Source organism: Orbicella franksi, chromosome 5 (assembly GCF_964199315.1).
Source record: "Orbicella franksi chromosome 5, jaOrbFran1.1, whole genome shotgun sequence".
Taxonomy (NCBI): Eukaryota; Metazoa; Cnidaria; class Anthozoa; order Scleractinia; family Merulinidae; genus Orbicella; species Orbicella franksi.
Genome location: NC_138149.1, coordinates 12,748,628 through 12,763,875, shown reverse-complemented (window position 1 = coordinate 12,763,875; position 15,248 = coordinate 12,748,628). Strand labels below are relative to the sequence as shown.

General features: G+C 40.9%; 1 protein-coding gene and 1 pseudogene across 3 annotated transcripts in view; both read right to left on the bottom strand.

Annotated features, from left to right (window-relative positions):
• Positions 1 to 15,248, bottom strand: part of LOC145486301 (uncharacterized) — a 70,031-nt gene that overhangs the window by 1,918 nt on the left and 52,865 nt on the right. For all 3 annotated transcript variants that reach the window (XM_081464940.1, XM_081464941.1, XM_081464942.1), the window contains 2 exons: positions 13,848 to 13,928; positions 9,357 to 9,451 (listed from right to left, as the gene is read on the bottom strand). In XM_081464940.1, coding sequence (XP_081321066.1) covers positions 9,357 to 9,451; positions 13,848 to 13,928 — 176 coding nt within the window. The remainder of the gene's footprint in view (positions 1 to 9,356; positions 9,452 to 13,847; positions 13,929 to 15,248) is intronic.
• LOC145486774 (uncharacterized) lies at positions 458 to 3,724 on the bottom strand (annotated as a pseudogene).

The window sequence follows — 15,248 nt, the reverse complement described above, 5'->3', positions numbered from 1 at the left end:
GGACCAGCCTGCTGTGCGAAGAATGGTTGTCAGAGGAACGTTTGCCTGAGATGCAGCAGAGCTAGACGCTGCCCTAATGCTGTGCGGTTTAAAACGACTCAGGTCAACCCCTGCGAGGCCTAAAGTGGTTTTAACCCAACGTGAAATTGTACTTTTACTAACTGACCTATAGGGTCTCACAAAACTGATAAATAGGTTTGTAATCTCGCCCCGAAGAGGTTTTTTCCGAGTTAAATACTGCTTAACAACTGAAACTGGACAAAGCCGTTGATCAGGAGAATAAGCTGGAAACTCAAGTTCATGATAACCTGGTCTGGTTTGTTTCAACTTGTCTCCTATAGAAACTTTAACAATGGAATCAGTAATAGACATATTACGAATATCGAGTAAGTGAACAGTTTGTATCCTCTGGGCTGATAAGAGGGTTAACAAAGTCACATTTTTAAAAGTTAACATTTTAAAGTCCAGTTTTCCGTTTGGAGATTGGCTTCTGAGAAAACTGAGCAGCAAAAGTGGATCCCAGGTAACTGTGTATCGTGGAAGAGAGGGCTTCTCTTGAAAAACCCCTTTCATGAACTGTTTGGTAAGGGGTAGTTCTCCAAAAGGAACTCCAGCTTGAGGAGGTGATACTTGCGATAATGCAGATCTGGCAGTGTTGAGCGCACTGTAGCCTAAGCCCTGTTCAAACAATTCAGCCAAGAAATCCAGAGCCTTTACGGAAGAAACTGAGCAGGGATCAAAACTCCTTTTACTGCAAAAACTGTACCACTTTTTAAGGTAGACCTGGTATTGTTTTTGAGTGGTTTCTCTCAAGGAGTTGAGGATAACTGCTGAAGCTTTCTCTGAAGCTCCTCTTGTTCGCAAAGAATCCCGGACAACCAGCATGCCATTAGTTTTAGCTTGGTGTGGAGTGGGTGTCTTAGATGACGATTTGTTGGAAGTGTCAGTAAATGAGAGGAACATGGTAGAAGAACTGGATGATCTACTAACATCCGCAGCAGACGAGGAAACCAGATCTGAGTGGTCCAAAGTGGGACAATGATTATACCGTCTGATTGATCCTGCTCTGCTTTCTGTAGTACCCTGTTGATTATGGCAAAAGGAGGAAACGCATAAAAATTTTGCTCCTCCAAGGTAATTGAAAAAGCATCAATTGCAAAGGCTTCTGGGTCTGGTTTCCACGAGACAAAAGGTCTAAACTGAAAATTGAGTCTTGATGCAAAAAGGTCTATTGAGGGTTTACCCCAGAAAGAAGAAATCTTGTTAAAAACAAGTGGGTCAAGTTTCCATTCAATGTCTTGGTAGGTTTTCCTTGACTCGCTATCAGCTATGACATTAGGTTTTCCTGGGATGTGGGCTGCGGTAATCCACAAGTTTCTTTCAATACACCACAGCCACAAATTTCTTGTTAGCTAATTGCATGAAATAGTTCTTCCGCCCATGTTATTAATGTAAGAAATTGCAGTTGTATTGTCAATCATTGCCTTGATATGACAATTTCTTAGACTAGGACAGAAAGTTTTAAGTGTGAAAAAACAAGCCAAAATCTCAAGATAATTAATGTGGTTCGTCTGTTCTTCCTCTGAAAAAAGACCTCCAGTAGACACATCATTCACGACCCCACCCCAGCCAGTCAAGGATGCATCAGAGTAAATAGTGACACTGGGGCTGCCGTGGGATACCCGATTGAAAATGGTATGTGTGCATGTTATCCACCAGTTTAGGCCAGACTTTGATGTGTCTGAAAGAGTCATGACAGCATCAAAATTACCATTGTTGGCTTTTAAGGCCATTGTTTTGTCAAGCTCTAACTGTCTATAAAATAGTGGACCGTGCATGACACCTGGAAAACTGGATACCATTGAGCCAATCAGTTCAGACACTTGCCTAATTGAGGGTGATTGTTTTCCACGTATTGTTTTAGCTTTTGTGACTAATTTTGTAGCCTTGCCTGATGTCAAGGCAACAGTCATGGCAACTGAATTCAAAACAAAACCCAGGAAAGTGATTATCTGTCTTGGTTCAAAAACAGATTTCTCTTGGTTCAAAATGAACCCAAGATCTCCAAAAAGGTTGGTGGTGGCAGCAACATTAGTGTCACAATCTGCAAAGGTGCCTCCTTGAAGGTATGAGTCATCAATGTAACCCACATTTTCAAATCCTTGGGATCGTAGCGTAGCATAAACAGGTTTAAGTATTTTAGTAAATATCCTAGGTGTACTACTTAAACCATTTGGAAGGTAGGTATATTGGAAAAGTTGGTTTTTCCAAATGAATCTCAGATATTTCCGGTGATTTACATTGACTGGCACTGAATAATAAACATCTTTTAAGTCAATGGTAGCCATAAAGCAATTTGGGGTCATTAGAGTGATAGCGTTCTTAAGATTCTCCATTTTGAAATGGTGATATTCGACTGATTGATTCAGTTGTTTGAGATTCAGAATTAGGCCATGAGAGCCATCTTTCTTTGGGCGTATGAAAACATTAGAAATGTCCTCTCCAGTTGAGTGTGTGGTCTTCTCAGTGATCCCCCTTTCAAGAAAACATTCAATTTGTTGATCAATGATCTCTACCTCCAATGGATTGAAATTGTACTGGCTGGGTATAAAAAACTGAGTGGGTTGCTCATTGAAGTCAATTGTGACCCCTCTAATAGCACTGAGGATCCTTTGATCTGAGGTGATGGTTGGCCATTTGGAAAGAAAATTTTTCAATCTACCTGCCGTGCATGGATTGAATGTATAGAGTGGGATGCTCACCTGGCTTCCCAATTGATCAGGAACTACTTTGTGTGTTCCACACGGGCTCCTTTGTGTGCTTTGAATTTTGAAGGTGCTTTCCTCCGTTGTCCTTGGCCTTGGAACAAAAAATGATTTTGACGATTCGGATATGATCCTTGTCTCTTAAAATTATTGGAGCCATGTTTGGAAAATGTGCCGTGCTTTGAATAAGATACTCGCTGGCTGACCTTGTTGGTTTCGCTTATTTCCTTGACTGCCTTGGGCAGGTCATCTCCAAATGAAAATTTTGATATTGGAGTTTGAGAGCTGCAAAGTTGTTTATATTGTTCATTAAGATCTGGTCTGATCAGCTCCCGTCTGATAAGGTTGGCTTCATAAACAGAATGTGAAATAAGAGTCAATGAATCCAAAGTAAACCGGAGGAAACATGATACATCTTCCTTGCTGATATTTTGAGGTTTACTTTTCAGAGCCAAGAGTTTGTCTGTCAAACTAATGATCGGATGCATGCTCTCGAGCATGCTAGTTTCGATATTTTGCATTTTTAAATCTCTTGATTTTGAGCTGGATCTCATTTTAGCCCAAATTTCAGGGTTGACTCTTGTACTTACTAAGTTTTCACAATTCTGAGGTCTGTTGTATTTTCCCAGCTTTTCTTTAGCGTTGTCCTCGGACAACATCGTTTTGACCATTTTGTCAACAAGATTTGCTAACTGTGAACTAACTGGATCATTCACAGCTCCTTCCGAGTCATAAATCTTTGACAGTGCAGCGAGAACATTGTCCTCATCTTCTGCTGGTTTTTCTGGCGTCTTGTCCTCACTGACAAGCTTTTCATACACCTCTTCCACGTCGACTGACTCGATGTCGTCATCAAACTCGTGCTCATCAGCATCTGATTCGCTGAGCTCATCTCTTTTCCTCTTCCGAGTTGTACCGCTCCCAGAGGAGTGCATAAATTCTTTCACAGTCCATACCATATCGGTAATCGCTGTCCCTAACGAGGCTAGAGATGCTGTTTAATGTTCTTGGAGTGTTTTAAGGCCTTCCATGACCGCCTCATGTTGAATGTGCGAATGAGCACGTGGTTTGCTTGTAACAGAAACGTTCGGCAACGTGGCCTTTCGTTTGGAACTGCTACCTTTTGAAACCTGTAGTTTGGGTACAGTTTTCTCCCTCTGCAGCTCACCCAGTGGGTCAAGCGATTCAGCAGAGGTTCATTTCTCCAAATCTTCCGAACGAAAAACGTTGTCTTCGTTCTCATCTGCCATTTTGAACCCTCGGCGTGGAGCCGTACAAAACACCGTGTGTTTGTCGTCGAACGAAGGAAAACAGGAGAAAACCGTGGTTTTCTGTGAACCTTGTGATAGCCGAGGTCAGATTTTGTGATTTCTAAGTGTCCGTTCAGCAAAAATTTTCAGTTTTAGCTAATGTTTTGAAGAGTTAAATTCGTACACGTTTTCTCTCTAAGCGGGAAAGGACGTGCATTGAATTCTGGGATTAGATGGTGCAATCTCATGGGATCCCTACACTGAGGATGATGGGATAGAATCTACTTATTTAAGTAGAATTGTTACTACAATTTCCTTCGAACAACGGTTTCCAGTTATTTCTCCAAGTATTATTAAACTTTACGCCTTAAAAAATCGTTCGAATTGAATTGTCATTTTTAAAATTGAAAGTTGTGTGCGCAAACGCATCAGTTTTTTCAATGATTTCAACTTTTTTAAAAGTCAAGAAAGCGTAAATGTGTTTCGTTTAGCCTTCTCAGGAATTTAATTAGCCATTTGCATCAAACACTTTCCTCCAAAACTTTGGAAAAACGAAAAAAACTTCGCCATTTCGTAGACGACCCCCAGCCACTAAACACTAATTAACAATTAGATTAAGAGCTTAAGATTTCATTGAGGGGAAATCGAAAGCGAATCTAATTGTTTTAGTAGAGTTCTAACTGAAATAAACGTAAATAACAGTCTCCAATTATTTTTATACGTATCATTGAATTTTACGCCTCGACAAAATCGATATCGCAAGTATTGAATTGTCTTTAACTGGTAAATTTGCAGTTTCTTACGCGGCGCCCCCGTTTTTTCAATAACTTCAAGTTTTTAAAGTCAAGAAACCGTCAATGTCCTTCTTTTAGTCTTCACAGGAATTTAATTACCCGTTTGCATCTAAACTTTCTTCCAAAACTTCGGAAAAACGATGAAAACATTGCATTTTGTGGGCGACCGACAGCTACTGCTCCCTAATTAAACAATAGAGTGTCGACTGTCGACTGTCGAGGAACTATCGGCTGATAGTTGCCCCTCGGAAATTTGATGTTCTTATAAAATATATTTGCCTGAGAAGCGAAGCTTCGAGGCCAAATATGCCAGTTTTAAGAACATCAAATTTCCAAGGGGCAACTATCAGACCGATAGCTCCAAGACATAAACACTTTATCGCCTTTATTGTTTACCACTGAATTTTGTTCCACGCGCCAGTTCAAAAATCATATTGATTTATTTTCAACTTTTTGGGCCGTGACAGCCAAATGTAAACTTTGAAAAAAAAAATAAACAAAAACCTACCTCAAATGTTTATTTTCTATAACTCCGCTTGTTTACAGGAATATTTTCACGGACGAGTACTATCCGTCCGGGTATTTTCCTCGGACGGGCACTGTGGGCTGATAGTGTCTCTCCGCGGATGACCAATATCGCGTCACGTGATCAATTTAAACCAATAACAATCGGAGAAAATTTAGTGGTGAACTATAATGGCTGATAGTGTGCAATGGCTCAGCCAATCAGATGATAGCATTTGCATTGGTATACTAGTAGAATTCTACTTATAATATATAGTTTTAGGGTCATGAAATAATACAGAAAGTACGGGGTACACACTCATGTAACACACACTGATGTATTAAGCCAGAAGTAAGAAATAACTTTCAACAATGCCAGAAAATAATAAAGATAGATTCCGCTCAAAGTTCAGCAATAAGTGCAAAAATTATTTACAGTAAATATTACTCACAGCACAGTAACTTTTGAAATACTGTTTAAAACAACTCACTTTAGTTCATTTTTAAGAGACCCCGCGATTAAATCCCCAAGCATTCTCAAGAAAGTTAGTTTCAAACATCGTAAGAATACTTAAAGCGTGTGTTATTGTGTTTTTAACTAACGTGAAACGTCTGTTTTTATTGAAATATGGATAACTTCAAGTTCAATTTTCTCTCGCATGGTCAGCTTGAGAGCCCAAGTCTCGATAAATTCTTCTTAGCTGTGTTCAAAATATTTCCAAGCCACGAGGTTTTTTTGGTAACTTATTTTTTTCCATTATTGCTTGAATGCTCTGCGGAAATCACCTTAATGGTTTTCAAGATAATTGACAAATAAGCCAGTACAATAATTAAAGTAATGTTTTTCTAAAGAGTGTTCCACAACGACGTCGCGGCTACGCTGAACGCTCTGTCTCAACAAACGTGCTAATAAACTTGAAGATCACCGGCAGGAACTCGTCATATACTAATAGAACATTTAACTTGAAATGATATGTGTGTGTGCCTACTTTTTCGTCGAAACGAACAGTAGACTAAGTTCAGTTTGTCACGCACTCGTTCTTTGTTTTGTTATGCACGCGAATCGAGTTCGAGAATTTTTCTTTCCTCTGTGCGTATATTGAGTTATGGCGACAACAACTTGGGCGCTAAAACATGTTTTATTTGTGATTGACTGCAAAGTTCCCAAATGCATGACGAAGGAAAACAAAAGTCATTAGGATCATGCGATATTTTGCCCCCACGCCAAATTTTACATGAACCAAATCAAGTCAAACACCATTCGTTAGAAACAGGAGAAGGTGAATTAAACCCAGATAGCAGTAGAAAATGTGAGAACCTAGTCAAAAGCAATAAATTGCTGGGGTTTTTTTGTTTGTTTGTTTGTTTTTGTTTTTTTAGCTTTTTTTGTTTTCAGATTCAAGAGCTTCGACTCCAGCACCAATACAATCATGACAACGGCCCATACCAGTATGTGCGTTAACTCATGGCCCTGCCGTTCCTGCCCGAAGGAGAAATCCGGCCAATGTTCGAGCAGTTGCGAGCTCAAGCAGCAACAGACCAGCTGAAGCAGTTTGCCGAGTACATCGCGGAAACCTGGATCGACAGCAACACCTGGTCGCCCTCTTGCTGGAGCGTTTTCCAGCTGACTGTAAGAAGAAACAATGACATCGAAGGATGGAACAATGGCCTGCATCGCCGTGCTTCGAGCAAATGGAGCATGCCATTCTACCTCCTGCTCGGCTGACGGCATTACGAATTCGTTAAGTCTCCAAAAAAAAAGCTAATACGGATTCAAAGAGCAAAATGTCGCTCCCTTCAGGCCAAAATATTCGCTCATTGGGATGATTTATCCAATGAGAGAAACATTAAAAATATTGAAGATCCGATATCAGGATTCATTATAAGAGAGGTAAAAAACGTTCTCTGGTAAAATTATTTAAAGTTGTGAGCTTTCAACAGCCAGTCTGCTGTTTTCGACGGACAAAAATGAAATGATAAAATAGACCTAAATGTTTTGAATATAACAAGCGAATGGCATATATTAAATAGAATACGTGTGAAAGAATGTGAGAATTCTGAAAGTGTAAAATTAGTGTTTGTTTAAAAGAATGTTATATTGTCCCGGCAGAGAGCACGAATTGTTGTCAGCCTCAACCGTTTTCGCTGTGTGCCAGGATTCCAGCGTCTTTCTAATGCGGCTGTTGCCTTTGTCAATTATCTCAGCATTTTTAAAGTCGATGGTATGATGGTATGTTGAAAGCTCACAACTTTAAAAAACTTTACCAGAGAACGTTTTTTACCTCTTTTAGAGAGAAACGTTGCTGAACAACTCCTTAAAGCAATGTGCACGTCTGAATGGCCTGTCGCGAGTATTCGCTCAGCGCTCCAATTAATAGGCCACTGAGAAATGTATCTGAAGTTTTTTGGCTGAGCTCCCCGTAAATAGTTTTATTATATCTCTCAGTTAGTACGCGCGCTGAGATTGGTCAATTTAGCGGGCCGTATTCTCCTGTACGGCCCGCTAAAATTTAAAGCTTTTTTTTGCCAAACTGTTCCGTAATTTATCGCCAAGTGTTCTTAACTTTTATGGCAAGTAAAAGTTTAAAACTTTCTTTTACTCTAAATTGTGTATTTAAGTCTACTTACGACTCAGAAACGATTTCAAATTGGCTCGTTTTGCTTTCGAGGCGTAGATATTTGAAGCCGTTCCGTGAGAATAGAAATCGTTCCCGAACCCGGCAGGCTCACAGCAGAGATATAATAAATATCTCACTAACTTCGTCTTCTCGGCCTACTTCGTACGGATCCTCGCTTTCGAGTTCGTACGGATCCTCGCTTTTTCCCCTTCGATTTATAGCCCGCGCGCTTCGCGCTTGGGCCATAAATCGATGGGAAAAAAACTCGGTCTGTAACTTACAATACGGACCTCGAACTCGGTTAGTAAGAAGTATACATTATATACAACAATTTAAAAGGGTGCGTGACCACCAGGGTCACGCACATGTCGCCTTTGTGACTAGCTAAAGAGTAAGAGATTGAATTTCAACAACAACAACAACAACAAAAACCTTTATTAACGTGTCGGGGGTATTTAGCATTGCTGCTAAATACCCCAATTTGTTTGTTTACTATGTAGCTGTTGTTGTGTGATTTTCCTCTCGACCTCCCTTTCACCGAATAAAGTCTGACAGGGCACAGGGAGCAGAGGATCGATATGTTGATGATTCAAGTACTCGAGGCAAAATTTGTTCCCCTCCTCAGTCAAATGCTGTAATATCTCGGAATTAAACTGGAAATACGGTCAAATACGACTCCTCTGCCACTTGCGGGCAGTGATGTCTATCTATCTTCGCAAAATATTTTCGACTTAAGTGTAGGCAAAACGGCTTCAATGTAGGCGAATCGACTCAGACCGTGTAGGCGAAACGGATTCGGTCGTGTAGGTGAAACGACCTCGATGTAGGCGAAACGACTGGCATCCGTCTCGACTCCTCGACTCATTTCTCGTCTAACTTTCCTTTGCAGATTTCCTTAGACTACGAGTAGTCCCTTTCGCTGAGTCATCGTAACGCGAAAGAAACCAGCGAGAAAACAATGGCCGCGCGAACTCCTAGGGGCGAGAAGTACCCGAAAGTAATTCAAACTCTCTGGCTTGGTCGGTAGCCCCTCCTTTCGAACGCGTCTCGCTCCAAGGATTTCACGCGGCATTTTTTCCTCGCGGTTTATTTACGGTCTCATTCAACGGACTAAGCGAAAGAGGACTTCTCGTGGTCTACGATTTCTCTTACCACTTTGATTTTCTTTCGCCCCTCACTAAACGCCCCTGGGTATCTTAGGACAACTCTGGGTCAATGGTTTGCTGTTTAGTAATCAGCCTACATTGCAATTAAGAATAGCTATAGGCTAGCCTCGTTACGGTGTTGTCTCGCAACGGTGTTAAGTGGTGTTTAGAGGTTTTGTAGATTTTGTGAATAAAAGTTTGAAGAACTAAATTGGCGTCTGCCGTTACACTTAATTTAACACCCATGTTTATTTGATTTTATGAAATTTAGAAACCTTACCTTTTCAGCCCTAAGGCGAATAAGTCCTCCTGATCCCCCAGAACAAATACTTGAGTGATTTGTCGGCACTTGAGCTGAAGCTCTGATGGATGCATCTAAAGTGGAATAAAGATTCCAGAAGATGTTTTTAAGATTAGAGCTATACTAAGGAAGCAGCTCTTGTAAACGATAAAGGACACTTAAGTCCTGCTTTAAGACAACGACTTAGATTGTTTAGCAAAACCGCGTTTTCCGTTAACAATTTATTGAACATGTACAAGTCGATTAAGACGAGGCCTAAGTGAGTTCGATGTTTTTGCCTTAAAGTTGCTAAGGTTCAGTGTTTGGTGAACAAGATACATCAACCAATGGAAATAAGCTGATAAAACACTTGCCTCTAGAGTACGGTTTCGCGAGTTAGTGAACACCGAAAGGAAAGGTACTGTAAATGTTCGGGCGTTAAAGAGAGTTAAAGAGCAAAAGATTGGTCTCTTGCCGTTAGGCTTTGGAATGAACTCTCACAAACTCCAACAGCTGTAAATACTTTAAACTTTTAAAGGCCATTTTTAAGATTACTAGTCGTGCTTTGGAGAGTTTTTAGTTAGGTATTTATTCATTTATTTATTCATATATATAGCTTTTACGTCCGTCACTTTGACCATAATTGGTCTCTAGAAAACCAATTTTAATGGAGTGACTTAGGCCCTGCGCACTCTTAAAAACAGAGGTTTTACTCTGAAAACGCATCGTATGTTTTGCCTCCACACCGGTGCTGGAGGAATTCAAAAACGCAGCATGCAATCACCGGTCATTTTGTATTTGTGTTTGAAGAAGACTCGGTCAGGGAAATCACATGATTATCCTGACGCCGTCATTTTCGAAAAGTTCCGTTTTCAAAATTTATCCGTCCACACGAAAACGAAAAGTCGGCGTTTTCAAATTCCTCCAGTTTCAAGAGCGTTTTCGAAGAGTTTCGTTTTCATGAAGGATAAGTGTGCACGATAGGCCACCAGAAAGGTAAAAGAAGCAACAAGTAGGCCACGAATGACCTAGAGGAGAAATGTAAATAGAGGGCGGAAGGAGATGGAATGGCAGTCATGGGGGCCGCAACAGCGTGTGGGAGAGACCGGGATGGGCGGAGGGTATTTCTGAATGGCCTTAGAGAAGGTCTAACTGTAGAAATAAAGCTGCATTTTCAAATTTCTCCGGCGTAATGTGGACGCTGCCTTAAAAACGGAATTTGATGCAATATAGCAAATATATCAGGTTGGCTGATTTCAATTATGTAAATGCTTTGATTTCCAGAAATGCCTCGCGTTTGTTAAATGTCCAATTTTCTACGTAGATGAATAAAAATTTCCGATTTATTTTATTACCAGTGTGATTGCAGACAGAAATGGACTTCACGAAATCCTTTTACCAATTAACCTATGTCCGTCTCGATTATAGGTCGTCCCAATGTGAGGAATCGACTGTTTTAACAACGTGTCAAATGCATGAAATCAAAATTTCATCGTGTTCATCACAATCAAACAAGAGACGCAAATGTGCAATCGCAAATAGATCTTCTAGTTTAGTCAAGTCAACTTTCGTTTAACTTTTCTTTCACCTCCCTCTTACCAAGAAGTGCTAGGATGTTTAGGGCTGATCTTAAGCCCTACCTGCTTCGCGAAATTGCTAAACATGTCGGATTTTTCCTGCACGTCTACGACTCATTCTTGCCTGCAAGGATGAGCCGCAGCAAGGCGATGTCGTGGGCATAATTGAGATCCTCCGGAACAGTTGATAATGTCCAGCGTATTCCTCTCCTTCTGTTTTCAGCAGGTTCACCCAGTCAATGACAATGTTGAACAGTAACGCCGACATAACACATCCTTGTCGGACACCCGATTTAACTTTGAAGCTCGGATCAGAGCATCCAACCTAGCACCAAAAGTCTTCATAGAATCCTCCCTGACATTCATCCCATTGTTCTATGATATTTCTTAAGGTGAAGATGTGTTATGCGCAGCCCTGGTCTTATTTGAAACCAGCTTGTTCCTTTCGTAGTGCATTTTAGCACCAAAAGAGACGTTTGATAATGACCTTACCTGAAGATTTTACTCGATAAGGATAACGTTGCGATACCCCGCCAATTGTTACAGTAAGTGCACGGTGTGCCCTTCTTAGGAATTGGCATCATGACACCTTACGGACTGGTCAAAAAGTACAGGGGAAGTGGGGGTGGGGGCCGAAAGCATTTGAAAATGTGGCGGCTAGAAAACACATGACCCACCCCTTCAATTTGGCACAAAACCGAGTGCCCACACCCCTACATTAGGGTTGAAAATTACATGACCCACCCCCCTATGAAACGTGACGTTTTTGGTTGCATAAAGCAGCAAAATCACATTTTGTGTATGAAATGATTCACGTTTTAGATTTATTTCTTAACAATAATACAAAATCATCCAAAAACAATATTGTGTTCCTTTACTTTTGCAACTTTAAGTAATGTCCATAAACTCTAAAAAGTTGACTGTAAGCCTTTCGCTACGCCTGGAACAGTGATCCATCTTGAAAAGGACTGTAGTGAGTAGCCAGTAAACTATGAGTCCCAGTTCCATAAACATGTGTCCCATATCCTTGGGGACACAAGTTGGCCATTTAATGTTCTTGAAGAACAGCATGTTGAAAGAGCGCAGTATTTTGAGTATTTTGAAAATTTCTGCCCTGGTACTCCTTGCTTATTCTGTTAGACTTGCTAGCTTTCGTCCAGATTTACAATACATGAAATCGCCATTTTTATAGTACACGTCCAGCCAGGTGTACGTTTTAGCCAAGGATCGAAAAAGTTTTGTCCTTTGCAACTGGAGGGTATTACCTGTGTTATCGGCTGTGTCAAACGTGTACCAATTCCTGTTATAAAACAGGGTGACCCACCCCCCCATGGGTAGCTGAAACTTGAACGGCTCCCCCTTAACTCCCTTACCAAGGGCTCTAAAACGGATGACCAACCCCCCTCTCTGCTCCGGCCCGGCCCACCAAACTCCCCAATACTTTTTGACCAGTCCCTTAGCTCCAGTCACTTGGTATTCCATCACATCCCATACTTTAGCAAAGAGTGGGAGTAATATCGCTGCTGCAACCTCCGGATGACACTTAAGAGCTCAACGCTAAATTGATCCTGTCCAGGTGCTTTGCCGTTCTTAAGATTTGTAATTAATGGCTTCAATGACTTCCTCTTTAGTAGGTGGTTAGGTGCTGACATCAAGGTCTTGGTCAGCTTCCTGGGCAACAGCAGGCTCCTCCGGGGACTCCTTGTCAAGTACTTCCTAAAAGCCCATCGCTCCTCTTGTTCCTTCTCAGTTGTCAGTAATGCACCTCATTTGTCGCAGAATTAGATGCCTTTCACCTTCGCTGACCTCCTCAAAGTTGCTTTGTGATCCTGTAGACAGTGGCTTGCGCCTTACGCTGGCCAGTAACCTCCGTATCTCTTGCAAATTTGTCATTCAGTTTTTTTGTCTGCGCTATCTGATTACTTCACTTTAGCATTGAGGATACTGTACTGAGCCTCGAATTTCTCTTTTAGGCAAGTGAGCTTGATTGGCTCTCATAAGCTAACCCCTTTATTTTGTTTTTCCTTTTTGCAGTACCTCCCAAAACTGATACCAAGCATGGCTCCACCAGCCTCACCTGATATGCCGCCGAAGTGTTAAACAAATAAAGGAGCCTCGTTCTGTTGTAAAGTACCCAGGAAGCGGTAGAGCACGAAAGAAGTGTAGGGGAAAATACGAGACGTAGTCAAGTGTTTTTCTCTACTTCTTGAGTGCTCTACTGCTTCCTAAGTGCTTTACAACAGAACAGAGCACAGTCGAGGCTTCTTTGTTTGTTTTATGATAAAGAATCCAATAATTTCCCTATGCATTCGGCTGAATTTTCAAACCAAACTTTATTTTCCAAACGAGTAAAAGTGGCGTTAGCAATGCTCTGTTCTCTGTTAGGGCACGCTAAAATAAGCCAATCACAATCCTTGTTAGAATTCCTGAAATAATTTGATTGGCCAACGAGGCGACGGTTGTCAATCACAAACTAGACTAAAGCTTTCGAGTAGTTTCGAGCGGCTTTCGAGAGATGAACGATGGCTTCAAAGTTCGGGAGCCTGTTGGCAGGTTAATATTTTAATTGACCACTCCCCCAATGGGGCTTTTCGGGGCCAATGAAACCAAATAATGCAAATGAACATAAGATGGTTAAAAATCCCAACTGGCGGGAGGCAGACCAGTTGGCTATTTACAAGCGTGGCTGAGGAGTTGAACTGGGGTCTACCGAGAAACAACTCCAGCTTAGTGGTCAGGGCGGCACTTGAACCTGCGACCACCGGATTTCAAATCCGGGGCTGTAACCACTCGGACACGCTGCCTTGTCATCTTTTCCTACTACTGTATATGTAAACACACTCAATCCCTTCTAGGTAATATGATAATCTAAGAATGCTAGTTCGCGTGAATTCAAAACATATCAATTCAGTACTTATTAAAATGTCTCCCTCGTCAGCCACAAGTTCTATGGCTCCGCCTCCAGCGGCACTTCCCGGATTCTCTAAGCACGAACCTGAGATAAAATAACAAATATATAACAGCAAAAGCTAGATAGGTCCTTATATTAAAATAGTCAGTTAATAACTACATTATTCCTTCGGGGAACAAGTTTGAGCTTAGGAGAGTTATACTGGTTGTTTGCTTTATTGGGAGAAGCTCATGAAATAGAGTAGTTGAAAAAAATTCTCAGCTTCAGAAGAAGAAGTTAACTGGTGTTGAAGAAAAGGAGTTCACTCCGCAAATTAAATACACTTTGAGACTAGACAAAGACTGGGTTGAGCGGTAGTAGCAGATGGACAACAACCATTTTATTTTGCTTAATACACAGAATATTATACAGCAAGAAAATAAATTAAACTTAAATAAGCAAAAAAAAAAAAAAAAAAAAACTACTCAAAATAGCAAGAACTAAACGAGCTGAGTAGTGAGCTCTAAATCGGTTTTAAGAAAAATAAAGAAAAGAAGACGAAAAAAAAGTGAGCGCGTTTTGCTTGGCACCGCCACAGGGAAGGTTTTGTTATGGAAATCATTGTATGCGGGTAAACCAGGGAAAAACGAGGAAAGCCAGTAGCAATTCAGACAGTGGTGCCTCACCAAAGTTGGTCAGGAAACGTAACATCTTGACCATGGCGTCCATAGCGGCACAAGGAGAACAAGACGAAAGGAATATGTCTTCATTTATTAAAATATGTCTACATTCGACATGTTCAAAGCATTTAAATAAACTGAGTAAAATACTGAAACCCTGATAAATGATTTAAGGTGGCTTACTACAATTTCGAGTGAGTAAGAGACGCCAAATTCCACCTCTTTATTAAATGTTCCAGATGGTTTGTTTATTTTCTCTAATACAACTAGCTGCTTAAAACAGACTGGGCACTAGTGGTTTCAATGAAGTTTTTCTTTGTCTCCCTTTACGACCCCACCTAATAACCTTTCACCTCCTCGTTAGAAATCTTTTGCAGAGAGAAGAAATTTCGGCAAAATGCTAAGTGTTACTGCCAAAAAGCGAATCCTTCTTTGGCCACATACAGCAGTTGGTTCCATTCACCGAAACGAGAAGAGGTTTGAACTTAAAGAAACAACAAAAAATACAAACTTACAAATGCAGAAATGTACCGCTGAAAGGCGACTTAAAGCGAAACGCAAGGAACGAAATAATTTAAAACTTACATTGTACTCGTGCTTTAGACCGCGAAAAGGCAACTCTATATAGCTTTATCACACTAGATGTATTCTCCCTGAGATCAACGGTGAAACTAAAAACCGCAGCGTGCCCGAAAACTAAAAAACTAGAATGCTAAAACAAGATGCAAATTATACTTAACGCGCG